The sequence below is a fragment of the Polistes dominula genome, unplaced genomic scaffold (assembly GCF_049000335.1).
Source record: "Polistes dominula isolate Pdom_NZ unplaced genomic scaffold, Pdom_raw_medaka contig_26, whole genome shotgun sequence".
Lineage (NCBI taxonomy): Eukaryota > Metazoa > Arthropoda > Insecta > Hymenoptera > Vespidae > Polistes > Polistes dominula.
This window is the reverse complement of record NW_028300939.1, coordinates 1,992,367-2,008,987: the sequence shown is the minus strand read 5'-3', so window position 1 is coordinate 2,008,987 and position 16,621 is coordinate 1,992,367. Positions and strand designations below refer to the sequence as shown.

At 31.4% G+C, this 16,621-nt stretch overlaps 1 protein-coding gene across 1 annotated transcript; it reads right to left on the bottom strand.

The window, feature by feature from the left end:
* Nucleotides 1-2,967: 2,967 nt before the first annotated feature.
* On the bottom strand, nt 2,968-3,837 carry LOC149032878 (uncharacterized). The gene has a single exon (XM_089171457.1). The coding sequence runs from the start codon at nt 3,835-3,837 to the stop codon at nt 2,968-2,970; it is 870 nt and encodes a 289-aa protein (XP_089027583.1).
* Between the last annotated feature and the right edge of the window lie 12,784 nt (nt 3,838-16,621).

The following is a 16,621-nucleotide window of genomic DNA, read 5'->3' as shown; positions in this document are numbered from 1 at the left end:
TTTTTCGATGAACGCTGGTTTTAGTCTTTCTATAGATACATTTATATGTTTTCCTTTATAGTTAATTTTGAAAATATTATCTGTAAGTCTTTGTATAATTTCGTATGGACCTTCGTAAGGCGCTTCTAATGGTTTTTTTACAGCGTCAACCCTTAAAAATATGTGCGTACATGTATACAACCTATCCTGAATAAAATGTTTCTTTTTGATATGGTGTGCTGTGGGTATCGGTCTGATTTGCCTTATATGTTGTCTTAATTTTTCTAGGAATATGTGTGGATCTTGTAATAGCTCTTCGCTGAGGAAAAATTCTCCTGGTAGTCTGATGTTTTCACCATATACCAATTCCGCAGCTGAAGCTTTTATATCTTCTTTTAGACTTGTGCGTAGACCAAGGAGCACTGTTGGTAATATTCCTACCCAGTCTTTTTCTTCGTGGCACATTATTGCTGCTTTAAGTGATCTATGCCATCTTTCTATCATTCCATTTGATGCAGGGTGATATGCTGTTGTTCTAATTCTTTTCGCTCCGACTAATTTGGTTAATGCTTCAAATAGTTGACTTTCAAATTGTGTTCCTTGATCAGTTGTAATTGTAATAGGAGAACCAAATCTCGAAATCCACTGCGAATAGAATGTTGTTGCCACTGTATCTGCTGAGGTATCTGGCATTGGAATTGCTTCTGGCCATCGAGTAAACCTATCGATCATAGTTAGGCAGTATCTCATATTTTTAATCGTTGGTAATGGACCTATTATATCTATGTGTACATGTTCGAAACGTCCTTGTGGTACTTCTATTTTCGAAGGTACCTGTTTGTTATGACGGCTTATTTTGCACTTTTGGCATGCTAAACATGTACTTGACCATTCTGCGATATCTTTGTTCATCTTTGGCCACATGAAGCTTTTTCCTATAAGGTGTTTTGTTACTCTGCCGCTGGGATGTGACAAATTGTGTACGTTCTTAAAAATCTGCCTCCGTAAAGAGACTGGAACGTATGGTCTTATGCTTTTTCCTACTATGTCGCCATATATGTATTTATCAGAGCTATCGAGGAAAATCTTCTGCAGGTTCCATTTTTCTTCTGCCAAAATATTCTTTAGTTCGTCATCCTCTTGTTGCTTTGCCATTAGCTCTTCTGTTGATACTAGGACTGGCATGTCTATGGTTTCCAGTCTTGACATAGCGTCAGCTGCCACATTGTCCTTTCCAGCAACGTAAACAATTTTGGAAGTAAACTGTCCTACGTAATCCAACTGTCTGGCTTGTCTTGGGCTTGCTTTGTCCGTATTTTGCTTAAAAGCGTATGACAGTGGTTTATGGTCAGTCTCTATTATTAATTCTCTTCCTTCGACAAAATACCTAAAAAACTTTAAACTTTTATAGATAGCTAACAATTCCCTATCATACACACTATATCTAATTTGCGCTTTTTCTAGTTTCCTTGAGAAATATCCTAGTGGTTCCCATTTGTTATCACAGAGTTGTTCTAACACTGCTCCAATTGCATTATCGGAAGCATCAGTCTTTAATTTTAATATCGCTTTTTCTTTTGGGTATGCCAATAATGTTGCTGTGGCAATTGCTTCTTTGGCTTTTTTGAAAGCTTCTTCCGCTGCTTGATTCCATTCTATCAGTCTTTTGTCGTGCTTCTTGGCACCTACCATATATTTGTTAAGTGGATCAAGCCATTCTGCAGCCTTTGGTAAGAACCTCCTATAAAAATTCACTACCCCAAGGAAACGTCGCATATCTGAAACAGTCTTTGGTTTTGTATAGTTTTGTATAGCGTGGACTCGCTCATCCAACGGCGCTATACCCTTATTATCTATCTTATAACCTAAGTAGTTTACGCTATTTTGAAAAAAATTGCACTTTGAAATGTTTATTGTTAGTCCATATTGCCTAAGTCTATCGAATATTGCACGCAGATGTTTTTCATGGGATTCCTTATTTTTAGACGCTACAATTATATCATCTATGTAACAGGCACAAAAATCTAATTTGCTTAATACTATGTTCATAAACCTTTGGAACGTTTGCGCCGCGTTACATAAACCGAAAGGCATCACTGTGTATTCGTACAGACCAAAAGGTGTGATTACCGCTGTTTTTTCTATATCTTCCTCAGCCAACGGAATTTGGTGATATGCTCTAGACAAGTCTATTGTAGAAAATATGTTACAGTCACGAAATTGTTGCGTGACGTCGTGTACATGTGGAATGGGGTACCTGTCTGGTACCGTAACGCTATTTAGTCGCCTATAATCTCCACATGGCCTCCATTCGCCGTTTTTCTTTGGTACCATATGCAGAGGGCTCGCCCATTGACTCTTGGACGGGCGACAGATTCCTTCGTTGACTAGTTGCTGAAATTCGGCTTGTGCGATTCGCAGTTTTTCCGGATTTAGCCTTCTTGCTCTCTCTGCTATTGGAGGACCTTTTGTGATTATATGATGTTTCACCGTGTGGCTGATGGGTTTCCTTGAAGTTGGTTTCGTTAAATCTGCGTACTCCCTAAAAAGTTCTAAATACGGACTATTACAGTTAATGGTCAAAATGGTTGGAACGTCAATACTTACTAATTCTGCTTTCCTAGAAAGCAATGTATTGCCGTCCAACAATTTTTTTGTTTCTTAAATCAGGTAATAAATTATAAAAATGCAAGAAATCGGCGCCTATTATTGCTTTAGAAACATTCGCTATAATGAATCTCCATGAAAAATCTCGACGGAGTCCAAGATTTAAGTTTAAAAGTTTTTTTCCGTATGTGTCTATTTCTGCACCATTTGCCGCGTACAACTTACACGTATTGTCTTTGGTTTCACTTATCGAAGTACGTGGAATCACTGAGACGTCTGCACCAGTGTCTATCAGAAAACATGCTCCTGTTTTCCTATCATTTACCATGAGGCGCAGGTTTCTCGTCGCGTCGTCAACTGCCTCTATTTGAGACGCTTGCATTAGTTTTCCGAAGGCTTTCTTTTATCCGGGCCTGTCCACTTGCACGGGGGTCTGCACTTCCACGATTGTTCCGCGAATTTCCAGTGGTAATAACATAGGCCGTCATTGTTTCGGTGTTTGCTTGATGATCGGCTTCTACTTCGGGATCTTCCGCGGAAACTTCGGTACCTTCTTCTGCCGCGCATCAATTTTTCCATCTTCTCTGTTAGTTGCGCGATTTCCCGCTTGATTTCCCGCTTGATTTCCGCTACCTCGCTGTTGATTGTTGTTTGAGCGGTACTTCTTATTGGCGCTGCTTCAGTAATGGCGGCCGTTTCCGGCAGACGCTCTCTCCCGAGGATCTTGTCACCCATTTCCGCTAACTTTGCAGGTGACGTAATTTCGTCTGCAATGGCGAGGATCTCTTGTATCCTGGTTGGCATCCTTTGCATCCATAACGTTAGGAGCATTTTTTCGCTAACACTATCACCTGCTAGGCGTTTCATTTCTCTCCAAAGTTCGGACGGTTTTTTGTCTCCTAACTCAATTCCCATTAACAATCGCCTTAGCCGTTGTTCGTCGGATTTAGTTAGTCTGTGTATTAAGGCTTCCTTTAAATGTGTATACGTACATTGCTCGGGGGGGGATGCTAAGATGTCGTGTACCTCTCTTATCAGCGTGGTATCCAAATTCCTTATCACCGCTGAAAACTTTACGGCATCCGATTTAACGTTGTACGCCGTGAATTCCTTTTCCAACATTACGAACCATAAATTTGGTTCCTCTTTCCAAAAAGCTGGAAGCGTTATATTTCTAAACTCACTGGCGTTGACTTCCTTTGTGTCGGTCTCGGCACGGGCCACGTTGGCTTCGCTGGTTGATTGTGCCATTGTTCTTCTTTTTATTATTTTTTCTATTTTAGTTTTTGTATTATTTTTTTATTTTTTTACGCGTACGTTCCCGGGTTTCGGCACCAATTTACTGTAGAGGGTTTCTCTATAGTAAAGATAATATTAGACTGAATTTGTTTTATGATCTTTATTGTTAGGATGCGACTTGCTTTGCTTTCTTGTACACTTCTCAACGGCTACGCACAGACTGTACTCGTCTGGTGACCACACTTGCTAGCGTGGTTCCCTAGCCTTCTAGTAACTTAGATGGCGCGACCATCGGTCGTACCGCTACAAATTGTAATACACAACGCCATCTATTGAATACTTAAACAACCTAAAGATCCTACTATATAACCTCTAAATAAAATTTTTAAATTTGCGATAAAAAATACAAAATAAACGCGTGAAAATCTATACTGTGTACTAAATTGAAACAAATCACACAAAATACGAAAAAAAATGTCACATTTTTATTTCATACATTGAAATTATAATTCAAAGAAAAGAAAAGAAAAGAAAAGAAACTCTTAAAAATAAAACAAAATGGTAGACTGTAAAGATGAAATACTCAAATACTCGATCGAATTTTCTAATTTAACGCCACGTTTTCTTAGGGTTAGATGAAAATCATAAAATTAACAAGGAAATATATTCGTTGCGGTTCAAAAAGGCTAATTACATGACCTCGAACATTAATATTAGATATCTCCTTTACTTTCTTTCATTCATTCATTCATTCTTTCTTTCTTTCTTTCTTTATTTCTCATTCCTATCAACACACGAACTTTTTTTTTTTCAAACGATTTTGCGTAAAAACAAACGACTTATTACCTAGCTAAACTCTCTCAGGATAATATTTACCGAGGTTTTGCAATTGTCGGTTACGGTTATGAGTTTTGAACATCATTAAAGGATTTTTAACATGACATGAAAATATTTACTTGATTAAGTACTTCCACCATCCTTCCTTCCTTCCTTTCTATCTCAATGTTTTTTATTTTTTTTTATTTTACAGTCAATTATTTCTTTAAATTTAATTATTTAATTATAATTACACACATATATATACAGTTACATTTATCACTAGGTTTTATTATAATACTCATAAAAAAATCTAATAAGAAAAATAATTAGCGCACATATATTTATGTTTACAGTAGATTTTATTTAACAGATATCAAAAATCCACATAATATTTTAAACACACACACACATATATATATATATATATATATATATATATTATTGAAATGTTTAGTAAAAAATAATTAAAAAAAAGAAATTAAAGACATTAAAAAAGTATTTAAAAAAAATCATAATAACATTTAATAAATGTAATTTAACATCGACCATTAAACTCTCTATATTATTATTATTATTATTATTATTGTAAATATGTAATAAACGCAATTAAATGTTGTTTTCTATTTGTGATTAACGATATCAACATAAAATAATCTTTTAACGTTTAATTTTCTCCATTTCTTATTAATACTGTACCAATTCAACTTAACCTAACCTAACCTAACAACAACTGTACAACCTAACCTAACTCAAGCTAACCTAACTTAACCAACCGGTTGGTAGGTAATAAGTTTACGATAAAATATATCGAATCATCATCATCATTATCGATTTAACCATACACCCACACTTATGGTTCTTGACATGATTAATCATGCGTAACGTTTAAAATAAACCCGCTACTGGGTATAATGAGGAACCCCCCTCCACCCCATACTCCTATTTAACTCATACCACTCTTACATTTCTCATTGGACCCTTTTGCACTGACGGTTTACGAATCGGTTGGTCAACGTTTTAAATTAGAGAAAGAGAGAAAAGAGAGTGTTATTTTTTTATGTTTTTTTTTTTTTACTATGAAAATTAACCGTTATAATAGACACCGTAAATGGTTTAACGAGGTCAACTAAAGTCGAACTTCCGATATGGTTTTAAGTTTGCTTATAATGAGAGAGAATTTCATTTGACCGATTAATGATTTAGTGTTTTCTATTTTCTTTTTTTTTTTTGTAGTTTGTTCAATCCACTTACAGTTACAATTTGTTAATGTTTCATTATTTTATATTTATATATTTATATATTTATTATAATAACAATAACAACAACAACAACAAGAACAACGAAAACAATGAAAACAACTGTAAAGTATTTTACAGTTTTAGAAGAATATTTGGAAAATATTATATTAAAATTGCACAAACAATATAATTATATTATAATGAAGATTGTGTTGAAACTTGTTAAGTAGTGATATTTATTTTTAATTAATATTTATTAAATAGGAAGAAGATATGAGAGAGAGATAGAGAGAGAGAGAAAGAGATGGAAGTTTTGAGAAATATTTTTTACAGTCTTTTTCGTTGTCTTCAAGAAGCGGAACGATACACGTGGGTAGCCAATCCCGTTGTAGTCGTTCAACTGGATACACTTTGGTGTCCTTATCCTCAAAACGATGAAATAATTCTTGCATTGATTTATTCATTTAAATTACATCAAAATAATAATAAATAAATATATATATATATATATATATTTTGCAAAAGGAATTTTTGTATTTAATTTGATTCAGGTTTAACGATTTCTAATTTGGTTTGTTTTTTTTTGTTTTTTTTTTGTCAGGGTGTTTGAGTCAGGATTATTTTTATTTTATATTATTATTATTTTTTTATATTAGAAATTAATATAGATATGTATATCGATTTTATTTTTAGAAAAAAATAATCAACTAAAATAAAATAAAATAAAATAATAAAAAGTAAAAATTTGTAAAATTGAGAAATTTTCAAATGAAATAATAAAACTAAGTTTGGCAAAATAATAATATAATTTAAAATATATAAAAATTGACAAATTAAATAATAATAATAAAAATATATTTTGTGCAAAACAAATTTTTCTTGAAAATGGTTTGTTTCACTGAGAACGATTTGAAACTTGAATTACTTTTTTCTTTTTCTTTTTTTGTCATGATATTTGAGTCAGAATTATGTTTGTTTTGTTGTTGTTGTTGTTGTATTATTTGCTTTTTATTGTTTACTTTAAAACAGGTTGAGTAGTTGAAGGATGAAAACGTTCGTCGAATTTTCAAGATAATCCTTTTACTCTTTCGTTCATCTTCTTTTTTTTCATCATCGAAATAACAGAAAAACACTTTATCGTTATAACCCACCGATTCTTTTCTCTTCTCTTCTCTTTTCTTTTCTTCTCTTCTCTTCTCACTTGTTGTTGATTCGTAGAACAAGGACGAAAAACTCGTCGAAGGATTTTAGTTAGAAAACATTAAGGATCTTAAAAGAAAGAATGAAGAAAAATGATAGGAAAAGATGGTTTCATGTTAAAAGAGAGAAATAGAGAAAGATATTTGCGAAGATCGTTTTACAAGATTATGGTTGTAGATATATATATATATATATATATATATATAAATCCATGAGAGTAAGTAAGATTGCTAGATTATTGCTATTATAACTTTTGTTGAATGATTACCTTTAAAAACGATTTCTGTCATTTCACGGTGAATTTTCTTTTACTCTTTCAAATCATTTTTTTTTTTATTTTTTTTTAAACAAAAACTCTTTTTATATATATTATATTTTATAATAATAATATTTATTATTATTATTATTATTATTTATAAAAATATATAATATTATATATATATAATATATTTTATATTAATAATATATTTTTGTTCTAAAAGAGTTTTACAAATTTTTTCATAATTTTTGTTTTTTTTTCTTTATTTATTTTATTATATATTTCTAAATGTAGATATTATTATATTTAAATATTATTTTATATTTTAATTTAAATATTATTATATTTCTAAATTTTTACAAATGTAAATTCTTTGTAAATTTTTTTGTCTTTATTTATTTTATTATATTATATATTTCTAAATAAATAGAAATTAATTATATATATATATATATATATATAATATATGTATATTTCTAAATTTAAATATTATTATATTTGAAAAAAATATTATTTTCTATCTGATTTTAAATATTATTTCTTATTAATTAATACTATCATAGGATAATATAATGTATTATATCAATTACATATTTCTTATTATATTTTTTTTAAGACTGGCAGGATTCGAACCTGTGATTTCGCGGTTACGAATCGGGGATTCTAGCACCGAGCCACGAACAATTCTTTATCTGAATTTAAATATTATTTACATTTTACAAACCTTTCTTTATTACTTCTATATTTATTTTATATTTCTAAATATTTGATCAAATTATCTTTCAAATCGTACAAAAAAACATCCCACGATAATTACTTCTATTTTTTTTCCCTTCTTTTTTTCATAGTAACCATTTTAATAATTATTTTTAATAATTCATTTTTTTTAAACATTTCAATTATTCATTATGAAAAATAAAATATGATTTATATTAAAAAAAAAGTAGGGATAAATATTATGATACATCTCTTGAATTATAAATCTTTGATTTTATAATCATAGTTTAAAGAACACACATACACACACTCACATACACACTCACATACACTTAAACACATATATACAATAAAAAAAAAATTAAAAAAAAGGTGAGATAAAGTATCAATTTTATAATATTGAGGACTCTCGACGAATGTTGAACTCGAATCGAATGTAGAACGTTTATGCATCAGTGGGGTACAGTTACCTTGACACCGGAGAGTGTATCCTTGCGGATCGTAAGAAGATTATGGGATTCAAAGGGGGTCGCCTTTGAGAGAACCCATTAAAACAAACACATTCGTACCATATGCGAATATTACTTTACCTGTAATATATTCATTCTATTTTTGTTCTCTTTTTTACTTCTAAAAATAACTTCACGTATCTAATCGAAACACTTATGATAAAACATTCAATATTTATAAATAATATATTATTATTTTTCATTCAATTATTTTATCATAATAATTATACATAAAAAAAAAAAAATAATTTCTAATGAATCTAGAATTTTTTTTCAAATAAAAAACAATAAAAATTCAATTAACATTAAACATTCGTTAAACACGAACAATATTGTTGAATTTTGTAAAAAAAAAAAAACACCGTGTAAAACTCAAATTGTTTTTACATAGAATTCATACAATGAATTAAACAAAAACAAAAAAATATTAGTAAAAAACGTAATTGATTTAATTACTCGAATGACATACTAACATGAAAATGAATTTAATTGAACAACCATAAGGATGTAATTGGATGTAATTGATAATCTATTCTTGTAAAAGTGTTATTAAAACATTTCTACTATCCTATCCTAATTGATTTTCTTTTTTTCTTTTTCTTATTTTACTTTCTTTATTCCTTTTTTTTTATTATTAATTATTATTATTATTATTTCTCTGTTGAGATATACTGGGTTGTTCAAAAACTTCGAACATTTTATTTTTCATTCGGTGTATATTTATCCGCAGCTTAATGGCTGTTCACGTACCGGAAGATTGGCGAATAATGCCACATAAATTGCTGAAGATTAATCCGTCTTATATATATACATACATACTTATATACTTATATACTTATATACTTATGTATATACTTTGAAAGGAAACACTGTTGATGTTGGATGTTGCCTTTTCCGTTCATTTCTACGTAAAGATCAATCACCACAGTCATCCATCTGTGCTTGTTTTTGTCTTCTTTTAATACCATGAACAGAAGTTAGGATAATATAATGAAACTTGAAACCCTTTTCTTCATGATACATCAAATATTCGAATTTTTCATCTATCTATCTATCTATCTATCTTTCTTTGTCTCAATATGTTTTCTATTCTAAGAAAAGACACCTAAAACAAAACTATTTTAACACGAATTCTTACGAAACTTTTCGTCAGGCCACGCGTTGTAAAACGAAAGCTTAACGTCAAGCACAAATGACTGACATGGCTTGAACTGAATGTTCATTGTCAGTCACATGTGACTGACGCGGTCAGAACGTGAAGTTGATTGTCAGCCACATGTGACTGACATGGCTTGAAAGTGAAGCTGATTGTCAGCCACATGTGACTGACATGGCTTGAATGTGAAGTTGAGCGTCAGTCACATGTGACTGACATGGCTTGAATGTGAAGTTGAGTGTCAGCCACATGTGACTGACACGGTCTGAATGTGAAATTCCTTGTCAGTCACATGTGACTGATATGGAAAATATATGAAAAAGAAAATAAGTAAAAAAAAAAATAAATAAATAAAAAAAAGAAATGAAAAAATTGTTGTTGGTTTCCCCCCTTGGTCCCTCTGTCACCCTCTTTCAAAGAGAGTGGCACAACGCGTCTTGGTATTAAGAGGTCGACTAACTGTCCACATTCACGGCACTTCGGAATAAAGCTATGCGCCTACGCCGACAACGACGAGGTGGTTATACGTTTATGTATGCATGCAGGTATGTAGAAAAGTATTTATAAATATATATATATATATATATATATATATATATATATATATATATTGTATGTATGTAAAAGCGTACGTAATGTTGTACGTAACGTTACAAGAGTCTCAATGGCCATTGTATTATATCGCGAGTAACGCGCGAATAATATTGTACCGTTCGCGGATTCAACATTTTTTTCTTTCATTTTTCTTTTTTACAATTATGATTATTATTATTATTATTATTAGTATTATTAGTATCTTATACATACATATATTATGTTGTAGACGATCCGTTCAAATGATGACGATGATTTGTTGTACGAGTTATTTAACGGTGATCACTTTACACTATACTACATAATAGGACACACACACATATACATATATATATATAATAAACTTATAATAATAATAATATATATATAATAAACTTATAATATAAACTATATATAGATCGATATATCGATTTACCGATCGATTCTGTAAAGAAGTTATCGGGGTGTTGATGAAACGTATTTTGTTATTAAAAAAAAAACAAAAAAAAAGAAAAGTAAGAAAGATACAATTAAAAAGATAAATAAATAATTATAAACTATAACTTACTAAATTATATATATATATATATTTTTATCTCATCTGTAAAGATTTAAATTTTTCCATTAAACTTTTATCCATCATCTCGTACGAACGACGAACATTCTCGTTCATATTTTCTTCATCTCCGCTATGGGTGGTGTCTTTTTACTTTTTTTCTTTTCATTTTTTTTCCGTGCTTTTTTTTTCTCTCTCTCTCTCTATGGTTTTGTTTTACTTTATTTTCGTATGTTCCAAAGGTAGTTGTTATTTAATTAACACCATTCTTGTGATGTGTTAACGGGAATATTTTTGTAAGGGTTCGACGAACGCGATAAGAGAAAGGAATTACTAACAAAGTAAATCTATTTCTTCTTCTTCTTCTTCTTTTTCTTTTTTTTCTTTTTTTTTGTAATGTTTCACCTCCGGTATATCTTCTTTTGAAATATTTCAACGTTTCCTCTCATTCAAACCCTACGAGAGAATACCAACCTGAGAATATACCGTTTCGATTTCCTTCAGTGATTTTTAGGTCAAAACTCACTTCCTAAATCTCGTGGAAACGTTCAAATTCAAATTCAAACTCAAACTCAAAAAAAAAAAACAGAAACAGAAACAGAAACTAAAAATCACAAATCAAATGTTTAAGTGTAGTCTAATGAAATAATTCAATTGAAAAGATTACATATAATTTTCTTGTAAAACAAAAGACACACACCACTCCACCCCTTAAGTGTAGTCCAATGAAATAATTCAATTGCAAAGATTACATATAGTTTCTTGTAAAACAAAAGACACACACACACACACACACCCCTCCTCTCTCCTTCTCAACATTCCCAACAGTTAAAATAATAAAAATCGTTCTGTTGATAAATGTTTATGAGAACGAACACATGAATAAGTGTGTGTGTATGTGTGTGTGTAATGTAAGAAAGTTCTAAATGAAATTAAAACGATGAAAGGAACTTGTGAGATTAAAGGTCTATGTTTATGCTTATATATATATATATAAATGTGTATGTGTATGTGTGTGAGATAGAAATAGGTAGACGAGGATTGCCCTCGACGAAGGTCGCAAATAAAAATAAGGAACTCGACGTGAATTCTTGGCGGATCTTTTCTTAACTCTTTCACGTAATGCGAAAAGTGAGAGAAGAAACCGTGTGAGTAAAACACATGGGTTGATTATTATTCAAATATTTATACACCACTACACATCATCATCATCATTATAATGTACTCTGTATTATGGTATTACAAAACAATCGGATTACTATATTCACCGACAATAAAAAAAAAAAAAAGGTTCGTTCGGCTTTACATATACCAAAGGGTTGAAACAATCAGGTTCGTGCGAAAGTTGCTAATTTGTTTTTTGTTCACTGTAACACAATTTATAATCTCCTATTTTCTTCACTAACTTTATATTTTATTTTATTCTACGAACGTAGAGAAACAAACCATTGTGTCCAATGGTTTTCAACTAACATCAAAGTAATACCGAAGAAGAAGAAGAAGAAGAAGAAAAAAAGATCAATTGAAAAAATCAAGATCAAGTTAATTGTATTCACGATACAATATTATCATCGTCATGATCATCACAATTAACAAATTGGAACGATGGAATTTGAAAATGAATACAAAAAATACAAATTATATCTAGCGAGATAAAACACGTGTTTCAAAGATTATTATCTGGTAGATGTTAGAACTTTGGTCAATACTTTTAACGTCATGTTTTATTCAAAACAATGGATAGGATTGAAAATGTTCTCATGTTGTCTGTTGATGATGGTTCATGATGATAATTAGTATTTAATCACTTTGAGACTTTGTTAGAATCTTTTTACCACTTTTGTTACTTTAAACTTTAATGCTGAACTTGATAGAAAATGATTGAACATTATTTTCAATGTTTCATACTGTTTAATTTGAAATAATAATATTCTAATTCATTTTAAATAATTGAATTGTACTACAGTGCCATCTATTGTTAACTTTACTCAATTGAATTGTAATACAACGCAATCTATTGAAAATTTAAACACCCTAGAAACTTACATAACCTCAAAATAATAAATTCATTGTAAACTATTTAGTAAATTATAACAATACCACAATTACACATGAACCCAGTGCTTCTAAATTTTATTAAACATTTTTTTTTTTTAATTAATTAACAATTATTTGAATATTCTAATACACTCTAATCATATTTCAAATTGTTTCAAAACACATACACATTATTTGAACCACTTCATACCTTTAAATAGAAAATAATAATATTCTAATTCACTTGACTTAATTGAATTGAAATACACCGCCATCTATTGAAAAATTAATCTCATTAAAACTTCACAACGGGTATTTTACGCTGCATATTTTTACAGCTGTTACCTCCAGTGCCATTGAAAAGATAAAAAAGAAAAAAGAATAAATTGGAAGATAATTTAGTCAGTGAATTTGTCAACATGAAAGTCAAACCGAACAAGAAAAAGAGAAGAAGATAATAAAAAATACCATAAAAAAAAAAAACACCGTAATGTTGTAGCGGGTGGAACGAACGTCACGCGAGTGTTTACTCGCTCAAAAAGTCGTTTCGCCATCCGGTTCACTCTCATACGTTTTACTTCTACTCTGTACATTTCTAGTTTTTTTTTTTTTTTTATTATTTTTACGGGTTAGTGGACTCTTTTCTTCCGTTTTTACCAACATCATCAACGTTTCCTTCTTCCTACGAAGCATAAATTTTGCTAACGTTCATCCACCGTCCTTGAGATAACTCTTTAAGCTTGCATATATACATATATATATATATACAGCCTAAAGAGGCTGTACTTTGTATTTTTTACCGAGGGTAGGTTTCTAACCTTTCCCTCGAACCCTCCTCCTTTATCTGGGCTTGGGACCAGCTAGGTATTATCTAGGTTTATCTAGATACTACCTAGGCGGAGTTAAAAACTGTTTAATGATAATTAACATAATGCATTTTAATAATATAAACAAATTAATGATACTAAATATGTAATAGTGTGAGTAAAACTTCCAGGAAATTTGAAACACTAAATAGTTGAGTAATGGGTACTCTTTGGGAAGTAATTAAACCCATAAAAAATTTGTGTAACTGCCACTATTGGGTATTGGTAGATTCCTCGAACCTTTCTGCATCCTTTGAGTATATTTCGAATGGTGTTAGTGGTCTACAGTAGATTCTGAAGGATGTTTTTTGATGCCACCTTTAGACGACAGTACGTTCTGGGGAAATTCTTTATGAATTCTATCTACGATACTATTTTAAACTACTTCAAACTACATATATAATTAAATATTGGGTATTGGTAGATTCCTCGAACCTTTCTGTATCCCTTGAGTATATTTAGAATGGTGTCAGTGGTCTACAGTAGATTCTGAAGGATGTTTTTTGATGCCACCTTTAGACGACAGTACGTTCTGGGGAAATTCTTTATGAATTCCATCAACGATACTATTTTAAACACTTTTAATTACTTCATACTACATGTATAATTAAACAACACTGTTTAATAATTAATAATAATAATATATTAATTAATGAAATTGCTGTAAGTAGTAATAAAATCTGGGGAATGCATTTTATATGCTGCCTATAAAAGCGTGGTCTTCAATAACATCTAGGGGATTCTTTATGAATTCCATTTACAAAACTATTTTAAACACTATTTGAATGTTGGTAATTAACGTGTATGACACGTAATACAAGCACATATTTAAAAATAAAATAATATTACAATTAATATAAAATAATCTTAAAAAAAACAAAATAATAAGATGCCCCAACAAAAATTATCATCAAACGTAAAACATAACACCTACTCCACCCCTCTTCATTTTCATCCCTCTTTTATACATCACAAAATGTCTTCATACATTTATCCAACTAATGTTAGTTTCATACAAATTTCTTCTTTTCACTCGTACCGTTCGTGATGTTAAATAAAACACGTTGGATAGTTTCGAACCGAGTTAAATTGCAAGGCGCGAAGCATGACCGGTGTCCACTTCGTTGTCGCGTTTTACCCACCCACCCCCCGTCTCTCCCTCCCACCCCATCCGTCCCATGTACACACATACCACGATTCTATGTTTCCCCCACTCTCTTTCTCTGTATATACACGTACTACATGTACTACTGTGTCCTTCTCTCTCCCTTACATCTCATCCTTCTTCTCTTTTCTCTCTTTTTGTAACTTCCTTGATTCACAGGAGGAGAATCGTGGCTTCCGTATCTCGCTTTAATTACCATGCTGATCCCGTTTTTTGCAGTACTTTTATTAATTGAGGGAACAGGGCATACTACTCGTGTACCGCTCCTCGTCGAGCTAAACATATGTCCACATATATGTGTGTGTATGTGTGTGTTTGTTTGTTTATGAGTGTTCCAAGGGGACGAATATCCACGTACAAAATAAACACACGTACATATATATACATATATATATTACAACACGACTAGCTAAACATCAATCTTAATGTATTATATATATGTGTGTATGTGTATTTGTTTGTGTGTGTGTATATAAGGTGACGAATATTCACATACAGTATTAGAGAGTTAGGTGTATTCTTTTATCTCGTTTTCACTGTGAACAAAAGGACGAAGATATTACGGTACCTAAGATTCGTTGTGGTCGCGCACATTCCCTCTACGATAATCAAATAATTAAGAAACTCACGTACCTGACCACTTTGATATACCTGAGAATAAAAATAAGAGGAAGAATAAGAATAAGAAGAAGAAGAAGAAGAAGAAGAAGAAGAAGAAGAAGATTTGAAATCGGTGACCTCGATCGAACACGGCACGTAAATCCCTCCGTGATTATTACACGATTTTAATTTTATTTTGTTGTTGTTTTTTATTTATCACCCTATATAGTTTTGTTTTTATCATTTTTTATCTTAACTTTATTTTATTTGTATTATTTTTTTTCTTTTTTTATATTTATCAGTAAGCAATGTATCTCAGCATTTGATTCAATCATTGCATACGATTTTCTATGACGAATTGTTTTTTTTATACAAATTGTCCTGATGATTTTGAAAAGCCCAGACAGCAACTTGATGATTTTGAAGAGCCCAGACAGCAACCTGATTTTGAAAAGCCCAGACAGCAACCTGATTTTGAAAAGCCCAGACAGCAACCTGATTTTGAAAAGCCCAGACAGCAACCTGATTTTGAAAAACCCAGACAGCAACCTGAATTTTAAGAGCCCAGACAGCAACCTGAATTTGAAGAGCCCAAACAGCAATCTGATTTTGAAGAGCCCAGACAACAACCTGATTTTGAAGAGCCCAGACAGCAATCTGATTTTGAAGAGCCCAGACAGCAACCTGATTTTGAAGAGCCCAGACAGCAACCTGATGATTTTGAAGAGCCCAGACAGCAACCTGATGATTTTGAAGAGCCCAGACAGCAAGCTGAATTTTAATAGCCCAAACAGCAACCTGATTTTGAAAAGCCCAGACAGCAACCTGATTTTGAAAAGCCCAGAGAGCAACCTGATTTTGAAAAGCCCAGACACCAACCTGATTTTGAAGAGCCCAGACAGCAACCTGCTTTTTAAGAGTCCAGACAGCAACCTGATTTTGAAGAGTCCAAACAGCAGCAACCTGATTTTTAAGAGCCCAGACAGTAACCTGCCCAAAATACCTAAAGTTGTTGACCCGGACGATCAAAGTTCCAATATCAGATCCATTCTGGTATCTATCGGATTCAATTGGAGAAAAATATTGAATAATAATAATAAT

What these genes read in the sequence shown, in the direction of transcription:
- LOC149032878 (XM_089171457.1), bottom strand. Translation starts at nt 3,837, where the DNA reads ATGGCACAATCAACCAGCGAAGCCAACGTGGCCCGTGCCGAGACCGAC.